This window comes from Haliotis cracherodii, unplaced genomic scaffold (assembly GCF_022045235.1).
Source record: "Haliotis cracherodii isolate W230 unplaced genomic scaffold, xgHalCrac1.p SCAF_6, whole genome shotgun sequence".
NCBI lineage: Eukaryota > Metazoa > Mollusca > Gastropoda > Lepetellida > Haliotidae > Haliotis > Haliotis cracherodii.
In genome coordinates, this window is record NW_027266319.1 from 26,051,343 (window position 1) to 26,066,041 (window position 14,699).

The 14,699-nt window shown below is 37.6% G+C and overlaps 1 protein-coding gene across 1 annotated transcript; it reads left to right on the top strand.

Moving 5' to 3' along the window:
* Positions 1–118: 118 nt before the first annotated feature.
* On the top strand, positions 119–9,614 carry LOC139446327 (GTPase IMAP family member 8-like). Its single transcript, XM_071227673.1, is given in 10 exon segments — positions 119–228; positions 1,421–1,478; positions 1,872–1,991; positions 3,410–3,952; positions 3,955–4,176; positions 4,227–4,346; positions 4,925–5,098; positions 6,987–7,106; positions 7,694–7,867; positions 8,352–9,614. Coding segments are annotated over 9 exon segments (2,478 nt in total). The 5' UTR covers positions 119–228; positions 1,421–1,477; the 3' UTR covers positions 9,356–9,614.
* The last annotated feature ends 5,085 nt before the right edge of the window (positions 9,615–14,699 follow it).

The window sequence follows — 14,699 nt, forward strand, 5'->3', positions numbered from 1 at the left end:
GGAATCTCCCCAAACCAGATTCCTTGAGAATGGAGCTTTCCCAGGACATGAGAGGAGGACGTGTTACTGACTGACAATAGAAGATGAATTCAGAAGCAAGGGCGTTTCCAGGTTTTGCAACAGGGCGATATCATTTGTTGTAGTCTTTTGCACACGTTACAGCTACAACACGACTCAGTTCGTTTATACATTTGTGCGCTGGGTTGACGTGATACGAACAGTATGGCGGTATGTATAGTGAAATACATTGCTGTAACATTTAAGTGAATAATACATTTTAAAAAGGTTGCGCTTAAATGCAATTATGTTTGTTGTTTGCCATGTAGTGTTTGATTAAGCCTATGGTTTGAGGTTGGATACCTGATATCAGTGTCTGGTGATTACCGCTCTGTTTGGCCGTTCTCGCAGGATCTCTCTTAAACGGAATATTTTATCAAATTTAAATGTTCTTGAAGGGCCAATATTTCTGCAATGAATGAATGTTCTGTACACAGCAGTTAGCAATACATTTACATATATCATGGCGATATGCAATTCATCATTCATGGCCAGGCAAACCAGTGGTAAAAAGGATGACCACAACCCGCTTGTTCACGACCACGACCTGTTCCTCACTGTGGTCACGTGTTATTTTAAGGAGGGGCTATCATGGAAATTGTATTATATATACCCGGGAGCCGCTTTTAGCAATATTACCAGCAATATCATGACGGGGAGCACCAGAAATGGGCTTCACACAGTGTTCCCATGTTGGGAATCGAACCGGATCTTCGGCGTGACGAGCGAACACTTTAACCACATGCTACACCACCGACCCTTTGACCTTATAAGTAATTTGACATTTATGTTGTGATTCGTGTAAATCGAAAATGTATAGTTATAAAACTCGTCCAACACTTACAGGGAGATAGATACTAGTAAATGTTTCTTTAAAGTGACCAATAAAACGAACGTAAACATATGCCTCTGTGTATTCCACTGAGGTTATCTACACCATCTGAGTGCGATTCCATCAAGGATATGACAATTAATTGTGTACTTGAATGAAATTGGTTTTACAGCATTAACAACGTATCAGTTATATCGTAACGGCCTTTGCATATTTGATCCTGAACCAGACACACTAGTGGTGGGCACAACAACGAACCGCACGAAACACATGATCAGCCAGGTCACTCTACCGACCCCACTCGAACTCAAGTCTTTGAAAAAGAATGGGGTAATGATTCCGCCAATCATCTGAAAATGTTTCTGGACGTCAATCTAACTTCTGATATAACGAAGTCGGATACAGCGAAGTTCGGCTATAAGGTGGTGAACTGATTCCACGCGGGGATCTTCATTATCAGAACTCGTTATATGTGTCGTCCTTTTTAGCCAGATTTTTTGAATTAGGGATACAGGTTTTGTGTCTTTTCAGGCATTCATGTAACCTACATCATATTCTGACTGGCTAAAGTAACACCAAGGTGACAAAAGTAAGTAACTTTACATACAACGTGCACCCTCTTTGACTATTAGCAGAGACCATATAATAGATTATATTATTATATTATATGGTCTCTGCTATTAGTAAATCGATAGCGAGACTTCGAACTTAATTCAAACTGGAATAAATATCCATTTGAAATGTGTATTCAGAAACGAATTATGGAATTATTTTTGAGTGACTGATTGCATTACTTGTCATGTTGTTTTATGGCCTGTTTAAGAGTACAACCGATTATATTAAGTCCGTATTTGTGCTGCTGGACAAATGTACAGAATGTATGAGTACATTCAGAACATTGCATACGCATTTAGATATTCATAACATATGTAGGCTTATACCCATAATATAGTATGTTCCCATGTTCATTTGCTCATTCTAGTGTGGACCTGTCCCGTCTGTTCCTTCATAAATGAGGTTGAAGAAACAAGATGTAAGATTTGTCGAGCAGAGAATCCAAGTGACCTCCATCACCACGACAATGCCATTCAGTCTCTGATAGGTTTGTGTTCCTTTCCGTTTTTACGCGAAAAACGTAGGTCACCGTGACATGGTTGTGGGATTGTAGCAAACTAAGGCTAAAATATGAACCACACAATCTCTTTGTGAATGTACTGTGATATAGAGTGGATGGTAATCACAGGAGTCGACCCCCCCCCCCCCCCCCCCCCCCCCGAGTTGATTTTATCAATTGAAAATATCTCAAAACATGAACTTTGTCAGCACTCAAAATTACTTCTATCTGGATATATATAAAGAAATGTAGTTTTATTTGTTTTGGGTGTCTTAGAAATCTTATCTTTGAAAATGAATAATTTGGCCTTTTTTTCGGCACAGCTTTACAGCATTTCAAACATTATAGGGATAATAAGGCTGTAAATTCATTTCATACACCAACCTTCATTAAACCAATATATTTTTACACAAAATTACCCAGCCACAGATTTCTGTTTAAGTTTTTTGGCAGGAATGAGTGATGTCAATCAAATTTAACAACAGATCTTTCAATTTCGATTACATAAAGAAACAAACTCGATATACTTTCTTTGGCTCTCTATCTCTTTTCTTTTAGAATGGGAATGTACAAAATGTACATTCATCAACAAGGGAGATAACTGGGAATGTATCATCTGTGGCTCAGTCAGGTCAAGGGACAGAACGTTTGAGGAAGATACTCTGACTAAGGGGTCATCCAGTTCAAAGTCTTTTCAAGAGACTCATTTAGGAGATGCAAATGCACTGGCAGGTTTGTCTATTTTACTATATAACTGCACGACACATAAAGGTACATGTAGGTCCGGTGTTTTCAGCGATAACTTGTCATTGTGAAACTAAAGAAAAACATCCTGAGCAACAGTTTACCTATTGCATATTTTGTCTTAATTTACGGCTGTCTAATAAAAATGTTTTTGTAATTGATTTTATTAATGAATACATATTGTGTAATATTATATGATATTATATCAACAAGTAAATAAATGAATAAATGAACAAAGTCATACAAAAGCAGGAAACTGGTAAATTTATGCATTCATCCATCCATACACGTACATACATACATACATACATACATACATACATACATACATACATACATACATACATACATACATACATACACGTACATCCATCCATCTATCCATCCATCCATACATACATACATACATACATACATACATACATACATACATACATACATACATCCATATATACATACATGCATGCATGCATGCATGCATACATACATACATACATACATACATACATACATACATACATACATACATACATACATACATACATACATACATACCGTCTACAGTGAAGGTACATTTTCAACGTAACGGTGCTTAATCGCTCGTTTTTTCCAGTGGAAGTAGTTACGGCTTAATGTATAATTGAATTCCTTCGGGGTTCCAGATGTTGAAGTAGGGGGTGAAACTGTTTACAGTGCCGCCAATGGGGGAGAAGAGGTTAGAATGGTTCTTCTAGGACGGACTGGGGCCGGGAAAAGTTCATCTGGAAACACCATCCTTGGTCATGTTGGTAATAATGTGTTTCCCAGTTCACCGAGTCCGACCTCTATTACTAAAGAATGCAAGCGTGGTACAAGCATGAGGTTCGGACGCTGTCTTCAGGTTATAGACACACCTGGGATGTATGACACAGAAATGTCGAATGTAGACATCGCCCGAGAGGTTTTGAAGTGTGTTGGGATGACTGCTCCCGGACCCCATGCTTTTATACTCGCTATCAGAGTTGACAGATTCACAGAGGAAGAACAGAATACCATTGAAAATTTCTTGAATATATTTGGGAAAGGCATGTTGGATTACTTGATCATTCTTTTTACCCAAACGGATGATCTTATTAACGATAATCAAACAATCAAAGAATTTTTGGGGAGAGAATCCAACAAATTAAAATCTATACTGAAGGATTATAACGGCAGGTATGTCTCGTTTATAACAGAGAATCACCGAGTGAGAAGGACCAAGATGTTCAAACCTTACTGGAGGTCATTGATAAGATGGTCCATGACAACGGAGGGAAGGTTTTTACCAATGAGATGTTTCAAGAGGCAGAGAAGGTTATGCAGGAGAAGGAAGATCAACTGAAGCGGGAATACGAAAAAACCATGCGATCACAACTTGATGGGGTTACGCATTTAGATATTCATAACATATGTAGGCTTATACCCATAATATATGTTCCCATGTTCCTTTGCTCATTCTAGTGTGGACCTGTCCCGTCTGTTCCTTCATAAATGAGGTTGAAGAAACAAGATGTGAGATTTGTCGAGCAGAGTATCCAAGTGACCTCCATCACCACGACAATGCCATTCAGTCATTGATAGGTTTGTTTTCCTTTCCATTTTTACGCGAAAAACGTAGGTCACCGTGACATGGTTGTGGGATTGTAGCAAACTAAGGCTAAATTATGAACCACACAATCTCTTTGTGAATGTACTGTGACATAGAGTGGATGGTAATCATGATACACAGGAGTCGACACCACCCCCGCCCCCCCCTCCCCCCGAGTTGTTTTTATCAATTGAAAATATCTCAAAACATGAACTTTGTCAGCACTCAAAATTACTTCTATCTGGATATATATAAAACAAATGTAGTTTTATTTGTTTTGGGTGTCTTAGACATCTTATCTTTGAAAATGAATAATTTGGCCTTTTTTCGGCACAGCTTTACAGCATTTCAAACATTATAGGGATAATAGGGTTGTAAATTCATTTCATACCCCAGCCTTCATTAAACCAATATATTTTTACACAAAATTACCCAGCCACAGATTTCTGTTTAAGTTTTTTGGCAGGAATGAGTGATGTCAATCAAATTTAACAACAGATCTTTCAATTTCGATTACATAAAGAAACAAACTCGATATACTTTCTTTGGCTCTCTATCTCTTTTCTTTTAGAATGGGAATGTACAAAATGTACATTCATCAACAAGGGAGATAACTGGGAATGTATCATCTGTGGCTCACTCAGGCCAAGGGACAGAACGTTTGAGGAAGATACTCTGACTAAGGGGTCATCCAGTTCAAAGTCTTTTCAAGAAACTCATTTAGGAGGTGCAAATGCACTGGCAGGTTTGTCTATTTTACTACATAACTGCACGACACATAAAGGTACATGTAGGTCCGGAGTTTTCAGCGATAACCTATATACTTGCAAAAATGGGCATCGCATGTTTTAAGTTCAGAAAAATGCAATTATTACAAGCTTTTCAAGACAACAATTTCCCCAGAATGCTATTTGTTTGACATCAACTTTAAAAGGTTTAGAATAAGTTTAGCACAATTTAGATGCAGCTCTCATAGACTTAGGATCGAAGTAGGCAGGCATAGAAACATAGACAGAGAATTGAGAATATGTGAGCAATGTGATTTAAATGTGATTGAAGATGAGTTTCATTTTCTGTTAGTTTGTCCAAAATACGACCACCTTAGAAGAAAATATATTGATCTGCCTGGTTATGTACATCCCACTATACAAAGATTTACAACGATCATGTCAACAACTGATAAAGATACTCTAAAAAATCTATCTATGTTCATTTATCATGCTATGTTAATTAGAATATGACCTGTTAAACGGATCTGTAACCACTCCCGAAAACAGATTTGTACTATGGACCTGAGGCCTTTCAGTATGGAATAAAACTTATCCTAACTAACTAGGATAACCTGTCATGGTGAAACTGAAGAAAAACATCCTGAGCAACAGTTTACCTATTGCATATTTTGTCTTAATTTACGGCTGTCTAATAGGAATGTTTTTGTAATTGAATTTCATTAATGAATACATATTGTGTAATATTATATGATATTATATCAACAAGTAAATAAATGAATAAATGAACAAAGTCATACAAAAGCAGGAAACTGGTAAATTTATGCATTCATCCATCCATACACGTACATCCATCCATCCATCCATCCATCCATCCATCCATCCATCCATCCATCCATCCATCCATCCATGCATGCATGCATGCATGCATGCATACATACATACATACATACATACATACATACACACATACATACATACCGTCTACAGTGAAGGTACATTTTCAACGTAACGGTGCTTAATCGCTCGTTTTTTCCAGTGGAAGTAGTTACGGCTTAATGTATAATTGAATTCCTTCGGGGTTCCAGATGTTGAAGTAGGGGGTGAAACTGTTTACAGTGCCGCCTGTGGGGGAGAAGAGGTTAGAATGGTTCTTCTGGGACGGACTGGGGCCGGGAAAAGTTCATCTGGAAACACCATCCTTGGTCATGTTGGTAATAATGTGTTTCCCAGTTCACCGAGTCCGACCTCTGTTACTAAAGAATGCAAGCGTGGTACAAGCATGAGGTTCGGACGCTGTCTTCAGGTTATAGACACACCTGGGATGTATGACACAGAAATGTCGAATGTAGACATCGCCCGAGAGGTTTTGAAGTGTGTTGGGATGACTGCTCCCGGACCCCATGCTTTTATACTCGCTATCAGAGTTGACAGATTCACAGAGGAAGAACAGAATACCATTGAAAATTTCTTGAATATATTTGGGAAAGGCATGTTGGATTACTTGATCATTCTTTTTACCCAAACGGATGATCTTATTAACGATAATCAAACAATCAAAGAATTTTTGGGGAGAGAATCCAACAAATTAAAATCTATACTGAAGGATTATAACGGCAGGTATGTCTCGTTTATAACAGAGAATCACCGAGTGAGAAGGACCAAGATGTTCAAACCTTACTGGAGGTCATTGATAAGATGGTCCATGACAACGGAGGGAAGGTTTTTACCATTGAGATGTTTCAAGAGGCAGAGAAGGTTATGCAGGAGAAGGAAGATCAACTGAAGCGGGAATACGAAAAAACCATGCGATCACAACTTGATGGGGTTACGCATTTAGATATTCATAACATATGTAGGCTTATACCCATAATATATGTTCCCATGTTCCTTTGCTCATTCTAGTGTGGACCTGTCCCGTCTGTTCCTTCATAAATGAGGTTGAAGAAACAAGATGTGAGATTTGTCGAGCAGAGTATCCAAGTGACCTCCATCACCACGACAATGCCATTCAGTCTCTGATAGGTTTGTTTTCCTTTCCATTTTTACGCGAAAAACGTAGGTCACCGTGACATGGTTGTGGGATTGTAGCAAACTAAGGCTAAAATATGAACCACACAATCTCTTTGTGAATGTACTGTGACATAGAGTGGATGGTAATCATGATACACAGGAGTCGACACCACCCCCGCCCCCCCCCCCCCCCCCTCCCCCCGAGTTGTTTTTATCAATTGAAAATATCTCAAAACATGAACTTTGTCAGCACTCAAAATTACTTCTATCTGGATATATATAAAACAAATGTAGTTTTATTTGTTTTGGGTGTCTTAGACATCTTATCTTTGAAAATGAATAATTTGGCCTCTTTTCGGCACAGCTTTACAGCATTTCAAACATTATAGGGATAATAGGGTTGTAAATTCATTTCATACCCCAGCCTTCATTAAACCAATATATTTTTACACAAAATTACCCAGCCACAGATTTCTGTTTAAGTTTTTTGGCAGGAATGAGTGATGTCAATCAAATTTAACAACAGATATTTCAATTTCGATTACATAAAGAAACAAACTCGATATACTTTCTTTGGCTCTCTATCTCTTTTCTTTTAGAATGGGAATGTACAAAATGTACATTCATCAACAAGGGAGATAACTGGGAATGTATCATCTGTGGCTCACTCAGGTCAAGGGACAGAACGTTTGAGGAAGATACTCTGACTAAGGGGTCATCCAGTTCAAAGTCTTTTCAAGAAACTCATTTAGGAGGTGCAAATGCACTGGCAGGTTTGTCTGTTTTACTACATAACTGCACGACACATAAAGGTACATGTAGGTCCGGAGTTTTCAGCGATAACCTGTCATGGTGAAACTGAAGAAAAACATCCTGAGCAACAGTTTACCTATTGCATATTTTGTCTTAATTTACGGCTGTCTAATAGGAATGTTTTTGTAATTGATTTTATTAATGAATACATATTGTGTAATATTATATGATATTACATCAACAAGTAAATAAATGAATAAATGAACAAAGTCATACAAAAGCAGGAAACTGGTAAATCTATCCATACACGTACATACATCCATCCATCCATACATCCATCCATCCATCCATCCATCCATCCATCCATACATACATACATACATACATACATAGATACCGTGTACAGTGAAGGTACATTTTCAACGTAACGGTGCTTAATCGCTCGTTTTTTCCAGTGGAAGTAGTTACGGCTTAATGTATAATTGAATTCCTTCGGGGTTGCAGGTGGTGAAGTAGGGGGTGAAACTGTCTACAGTGCCGCCTGTGGGGGAGAAGAGGTTAGAATGGTTCTTCTGGGACGGACTGGGGCCGGGAAAAGTTCTTCTGGAAACACCATCCTTGGTAATAATGTGTTTCCAAGTTCATTGAGTCCGACCTCTGTTACTAAAGAATGCAGGCGTGGTACAAGCATGAGGTTCGGACGCTGTCTTCAGGTTATAGACACACCTGGGATGTATGACACAGAAATGCCGACTGGACACATCGCCCGAGAGGTTGTCAAGTGTGTTGGGATAACTGCTCCCGGACCCCATGCTTTTATACTCGCTATCAGAGTTGACAGATTCACAGAGGAAGAACAGAATACCATTGAAAATTTCTTGAATATATTTGGGAAAGGCATGTTGGATTACTTGATCATTCTTTTTACCAAAAAGGATGATCTTATTAGGGATAATCAAACAATCGAAGAATTTTTGGGGAGAGAATCCAACAAATTAAAATCTTTACTGAAGGATTGTAACGGCAGGTATGTCACGTTTAATAACAAAGGATCACCGAGTGAGAAGGACCAAGATGTTCAAACCTTACTGGAGGTCATTGATAAGATGGTCCACGACAACGGAGGGAAGGTTTTTACCAATGAATTGTATCAAGAGGCAGAGAAGGTTATGCAGGAGAAGGAAGATCAACTGAGGCGGGAATACGAAGAAGCCATGCAATCACAACTTGATGGGGTCAGAAGACAGGTGAAGCAGCTCGAACAGGACCATGAAGAAGTCATCAAGCAGTTTTCGACGAGACTTGAACAGTTGGATGCTGAACGTGAATCTCAATCGTCCATCGGCGTTCAGGTGGATTTTAGGGAACAAGCGCGTTGTGAAACTGAAAAGGGCGGCAGTTTTCTTGAAGAGAAAATGCTACCTGCACTTATCTTTTTAGGGAAGGAAGTCCTGCCACCCCTTCTAGATATTGGCTTTGCTCTGTTACGATCACATTTGAAAGTATAGGTGATTAGGACATAATGGTAGATGTCCAAGAACTGAGACATTGTCAACACCGACAGTGTTTGTGAACACCAGTAGCATTCTGATTCACATGATGCAGGTGCTGGAGAATTCTTCGTCCTCATTATGAAGATTTGTAATGTCCTTTATCTACAGGGAAATGGTGTAAACCTTTGAAGTTCTCTTTTTTAAACAGAACACACTTAATACAGAATATATTTGTGTTTTTCAAGTTCAAATGTACAATAAATAACCTAGTCAGTTGGCCACCAGCGGAAAAGAGGCTTAGTTTAGATTTTCGTTCCCACATTTTCTTGTATACCTTAAACCTTTTCTATTGCATAAAGGAGGTATCTGTACACAATTTTCATTGGGTAGTAAGCTTGCAAGTGTGTGCAGGAATTTTCAGGGGGTCAAAATTGCATAAATTGAAGGAAAAATGCATAATTTGACAAAATTGGCTGTAACATTTTTATTAAGTCATTTAACTATCCAAATTATGTCTTTAATTACAGGTAATATGTTCGGTTATCTGAATTTGGTACACATTTTGTTTCATTTTACTGTTATTCTAATTCTCAGTGGAAACATTGGTAAAAATCTTGTTTTTTTACTTCATTTTCAAATCTTGTGAGTAGGTAAAACATTCAATTCCATTGAATTGTGACAATAAAACCACTACAACTGGGTATTAAAATCTGCCTTAACCATTGTACTATCCTATACAAAAAAAAATGAAAATATATTACATAGGGGTTGAGATATTGTATACAATGTTACCCCACCCCCCAAAAAAACAAATTTTCATTGTTGGGTGTCAATTTACCACAGAAGTCAGTGAATAATGTACATCATTGAAAAGACAATCTAAAAGGCTTTCATATGATATACTACATGACCATGTTGAAGAACTATATAAGATCTTGATTTTGAAAACAGGTCAAAATGGCGGCCATCTTGAAATTCAAGATGGCCACCATAAATGCTCACAGAAAATCTTGAAACCTCTTTTTTCTTTATGAGTTTACTATTTTGGTGTTTTTAAGCATTGTTGCAATTATCTCACTCATCAACTACAGCAACATCATCTACCACCATATCTCAATAAGCAATTTTCGTCAAAATTGTTTTTTTGGGGGTGGGGTAACATTGTATACAATATCTCAACCCCTATGTAATATATTTTCATTTTTTTTTGTATAGGATAGTACAATGGTTAAGGCAGATTTTAATACCCAGTTGTAGTGGTTTTATTGTCACAATTCAATGGAATTAGTGTTTTACCTACTCACAAGATTTGAAAATGAAGTAAAAAAACAAGATTTTTACCAATGTTTCCACTGAGAATTAGAATAACAGTAAAATGAAACAAAATGTGTGCCAAATTCAGATAACCGAACATATTACCTGTAATTAAAGACATAATTTGGATAGTTAAATGACTTAATAAAAATGTTACAGCCAATTTTGTCAAATTATGCATTTTTCCTTCAATTTATGCAATTTTGACCCCCTGAAAATTCCTGCATACACTTGCAAGCTTACTACCCTATGAAAATTGTGTACAGATACCTCCTTTATGCAATAGAAAAGGTTTAAGGTATACAGGAAAATGTGGGAACGAAAATCTTGTTTTTCACCCCTGGCCAACTGACTAGCCTATGATGTCCTCGTTGTTTCATGTCATTAGGGCGCCAAGACAAGGAACGTGTGTTAAATATACGTTCACAAATATATACTCGCGATTTTGTTCAAAACATCTTAGTTTTAGTTTGTTTGCTTGTTGTTTAACGCCGCACTCAGCAATATTCAAGCTACATGACAGTGGTCTGTAAATAATTAAATCTGGACCGGACAATCGGGTGATTGACACCATGAGCATCGATCCACGCAATTGGGATACGATGACATGCATCAACCAAGTCAGCGAGCCTGAATATCCGATCCCGTTAGTCGCCTCTTATGTCAAGCATAATCGCTTGTCAACGCAAGCATGGGTTGCTGGAGGCCTATTATTCTATCCCGGATCTTCACGGGTCTCTTAGTTTAACATTTCATTTAATCCAGTTTTGTTTTCTATACGCACGACGACAGGGTTTAACGTCCAAGATCATTGCACTTGTGTAGCGACATGCATGCACGTGTGCGTGCGTGTGTGTGTGCGCTTGCGTGTGTGTGCGCGTGTGTGTGCGCGTGTGTGCGCTTGCGTGTGTGTGCGCTTGCTTGCTTGTACTTGTCTGGGCTTATGCGGATCTTAAAGTGCTAGCCCACTGAGATACCATGCCCCAGTTTAACATGAATACCCCATTCAGACACGGTATACTGACTCCGAGCCCACCAAGCCTTGGTTCAGACAGGATCACTGCGGGTAAGGGAGGTAACTCATCGTAAGCACATCGTATTATCATGCATAAGACCACTTGGACACCGGTGCCCAGATTGATTCAGCGAGTGAGTGATATAAAATGTTTAAGTGACGTATGCTTGTATTTCTTTGGAGATGATAGAACTCATCATTGTCAACAGTACATCAATGTCGACCTATCACGTCCACGTGTGATACTGTGGGTAAAAGTATGGTGATATGCAGATTTGTCCAAAGTGGGTTCAACCCTGACCAACATCATACTGAACAATAAATGTTCCTGTGACATTGAATAAGATTTAATGCAAAGTTATGTTTTTTACCAAATCTGAAACAATTTCGGTTTGCAACAGATAAAAAACTCCTGTAAGTGTTCAAATGGTTTAATTTGCCAAACTGACTTCAGAAAATGCGTGATTTCATCATTCGTCACCACTTGCTCCTTTCCGTAACCTGCTAGAAGACTCGTCCCCCTATCCATGAATGTTATGTGCGAAAATACGACAAACCAATCAGAATGCGCGTATGATTTCAAGTACTTCGTCAAAGAATCCCTCAGAAATAATTTTTGATTTTACGTATGTCTTGCATCTAAATATATACCCAAGACACAGTTAAATGTGTTCAGTCATTCTGTATAATTCCGCACGTCCCGATGTGTTTTAAATTGCATCTGAAATATATACAATATATAGGGAAATATATGTGAACCATTACGCAACGAATTGACAATTGTTTTAGGTATGCCCATTTGCGCTAAGACAGAACCCGGTGGCGAAAATGGCCACGAGAGGGGCACGAGTTGCTATTCGGCTTGTGCAAACAAACATTCCTGAGTGTCCATCTGAGTGCTATTTGTCATACCATTCACGTCATACCATTTTATGAAATAAAAGATTGAACTGTTTAAGCTTATTTCTGTGATTTTTGTGTAAGGTATCTGGTTACAGGAGGTTGTATTTACTTTGATAGCTAATCTAATTTCAAAACTAGCACACATTATAAAAACAAGGCAGGGATATGCTTTCAGTAAACAAGTATAAAATCCCTTGGTTCATTTCAGTGATTATGTCTAATTACTGAAGACTTCATTAATTAGACATAACCACCGAGTGAATCAGTTATTAGACATAATCACTGAAATTTTCAGTCATTAGACTTAATCACTGATTATACTTGTTTCCTGTTACATATATATATCAAACAACTCAGAACACAGTAAGATATTTGTCGGCACGTGTTCTGAATCAATATCAATTCGAAATGATATCAGGTGTTCGCAATCACAAACACATGAAAGACAAGTCAAGGCAAGGAACTTTCTGCAGTAGATTTGGAACATCATTTCTACTGACTTACCTTCATGGATATTCAATTACAGGAATGAGTTTAAATAGTACCGGGTATTTCAGTCATATCATCATGTGTCAGCTTGATGTGGGAGGAAAGTCAAATGTCAGATATTAGATAATTACTACTTTGGCAATGCCCACAAGCACTGGTGGACAAACAGGTGCAAGATCAAACAAACAAAAACGTAACAATCGTTCAGCAAACATAGTTGATTTATTAAGAAAATGTACATGTTTCTGTACAATGAGCAGACTACGAAATTAGTCATCATATAATTTCAATAAAATATGAATAATTACAGATGAATATATGATTTATCAAGAATATAAAGTCAGATAAAGATAAAGTTCAGCACCTTATGATAAGTAAATAATGACAACAGTGGTGAGTCAACAGGCATAGAACACCGTCAGATTGTAACAAATTAACAATGGATCACTATTCTAATATAGTTTACTAAACATCAACTACAATAGGAGCATTCCTGCTGTACATGCATTCATGCTTATTGATATACAGTGTTTTGTGGATGCTGCAGTATCACATTGAATGTGTGCTAACCACTGTTAACATACCCTGTATCAGGCATGTATGCTTCATCTTTTGTGGTGTAGTGTTAATAATCACTGTTTTCATATACCTATCAATGATATGAGGCATTTTGCATGTGCAATAAAGTCAAAATGGAGACCCTCATATCAAAGGGATTTTGAATGGGCAATCGATATCAGCCCTGGTGGTAAGAAATTAGAGTTATGTCCCTTAGGAAGTGTTGCCTTCTCTTCTGCTCAAATAACTTTCCCATGACAATAACTTCCAATCCAGGTGAAAATGTTTTGCATTCACCTGCAATTAGATAAATTTTACAATTTTATGTAGTGGTATGTGATAAAAAGATTATTATATGTCAGTTTCGTATCATACCCCATATCATCTCTCTGGCCTTCAGCCCTCAGGCTGATATGGGGGTCAAGGGTTGATATTGAATATATGAAAACTGCTGTATAATAACCTCTAAATATCATACACTGTGTCGTGTATGCTTTATTTCATCTTTACTGTTGGCGTATGTATGTGTTGATAATTTGATAATTGTTATGTGTATGTATAGTTAATCACTGATCTCTCACTGCATCATACATTATAACTGGTATGTGTATGTATTGATAATCACTCATGTAACAGACTGCATCCTTCATTATTACTGTTATGTGTATGCATAAATAAACACTGATCTCACACTGCATCATACATTATTACTGTTATGTATATGTATAAATAAACACTGATCTCACACTGCATCATACATTAATTCTTGTTATGTATATGTATAAATAAACACTGATCTCACACTGCATCATACATTATTACTGTTATGTGTATGTATTAATAAACACTGATCTCACACTGCATCATACATTATTACTGTTATGTGTATGTATTGATAATCACTCATGTAACAGACTGCATCCTTCAGTATTACTGTTATGTGTATGTATAATCACTGATCTCACACACTGCATCATACATTATTACTGTTATGTGTATGTGTAGATAATCACTGATATCACACACTGCATCATGCATTATTACTGTTATGTGTATGTGTAGATAATCACTGATCCACAC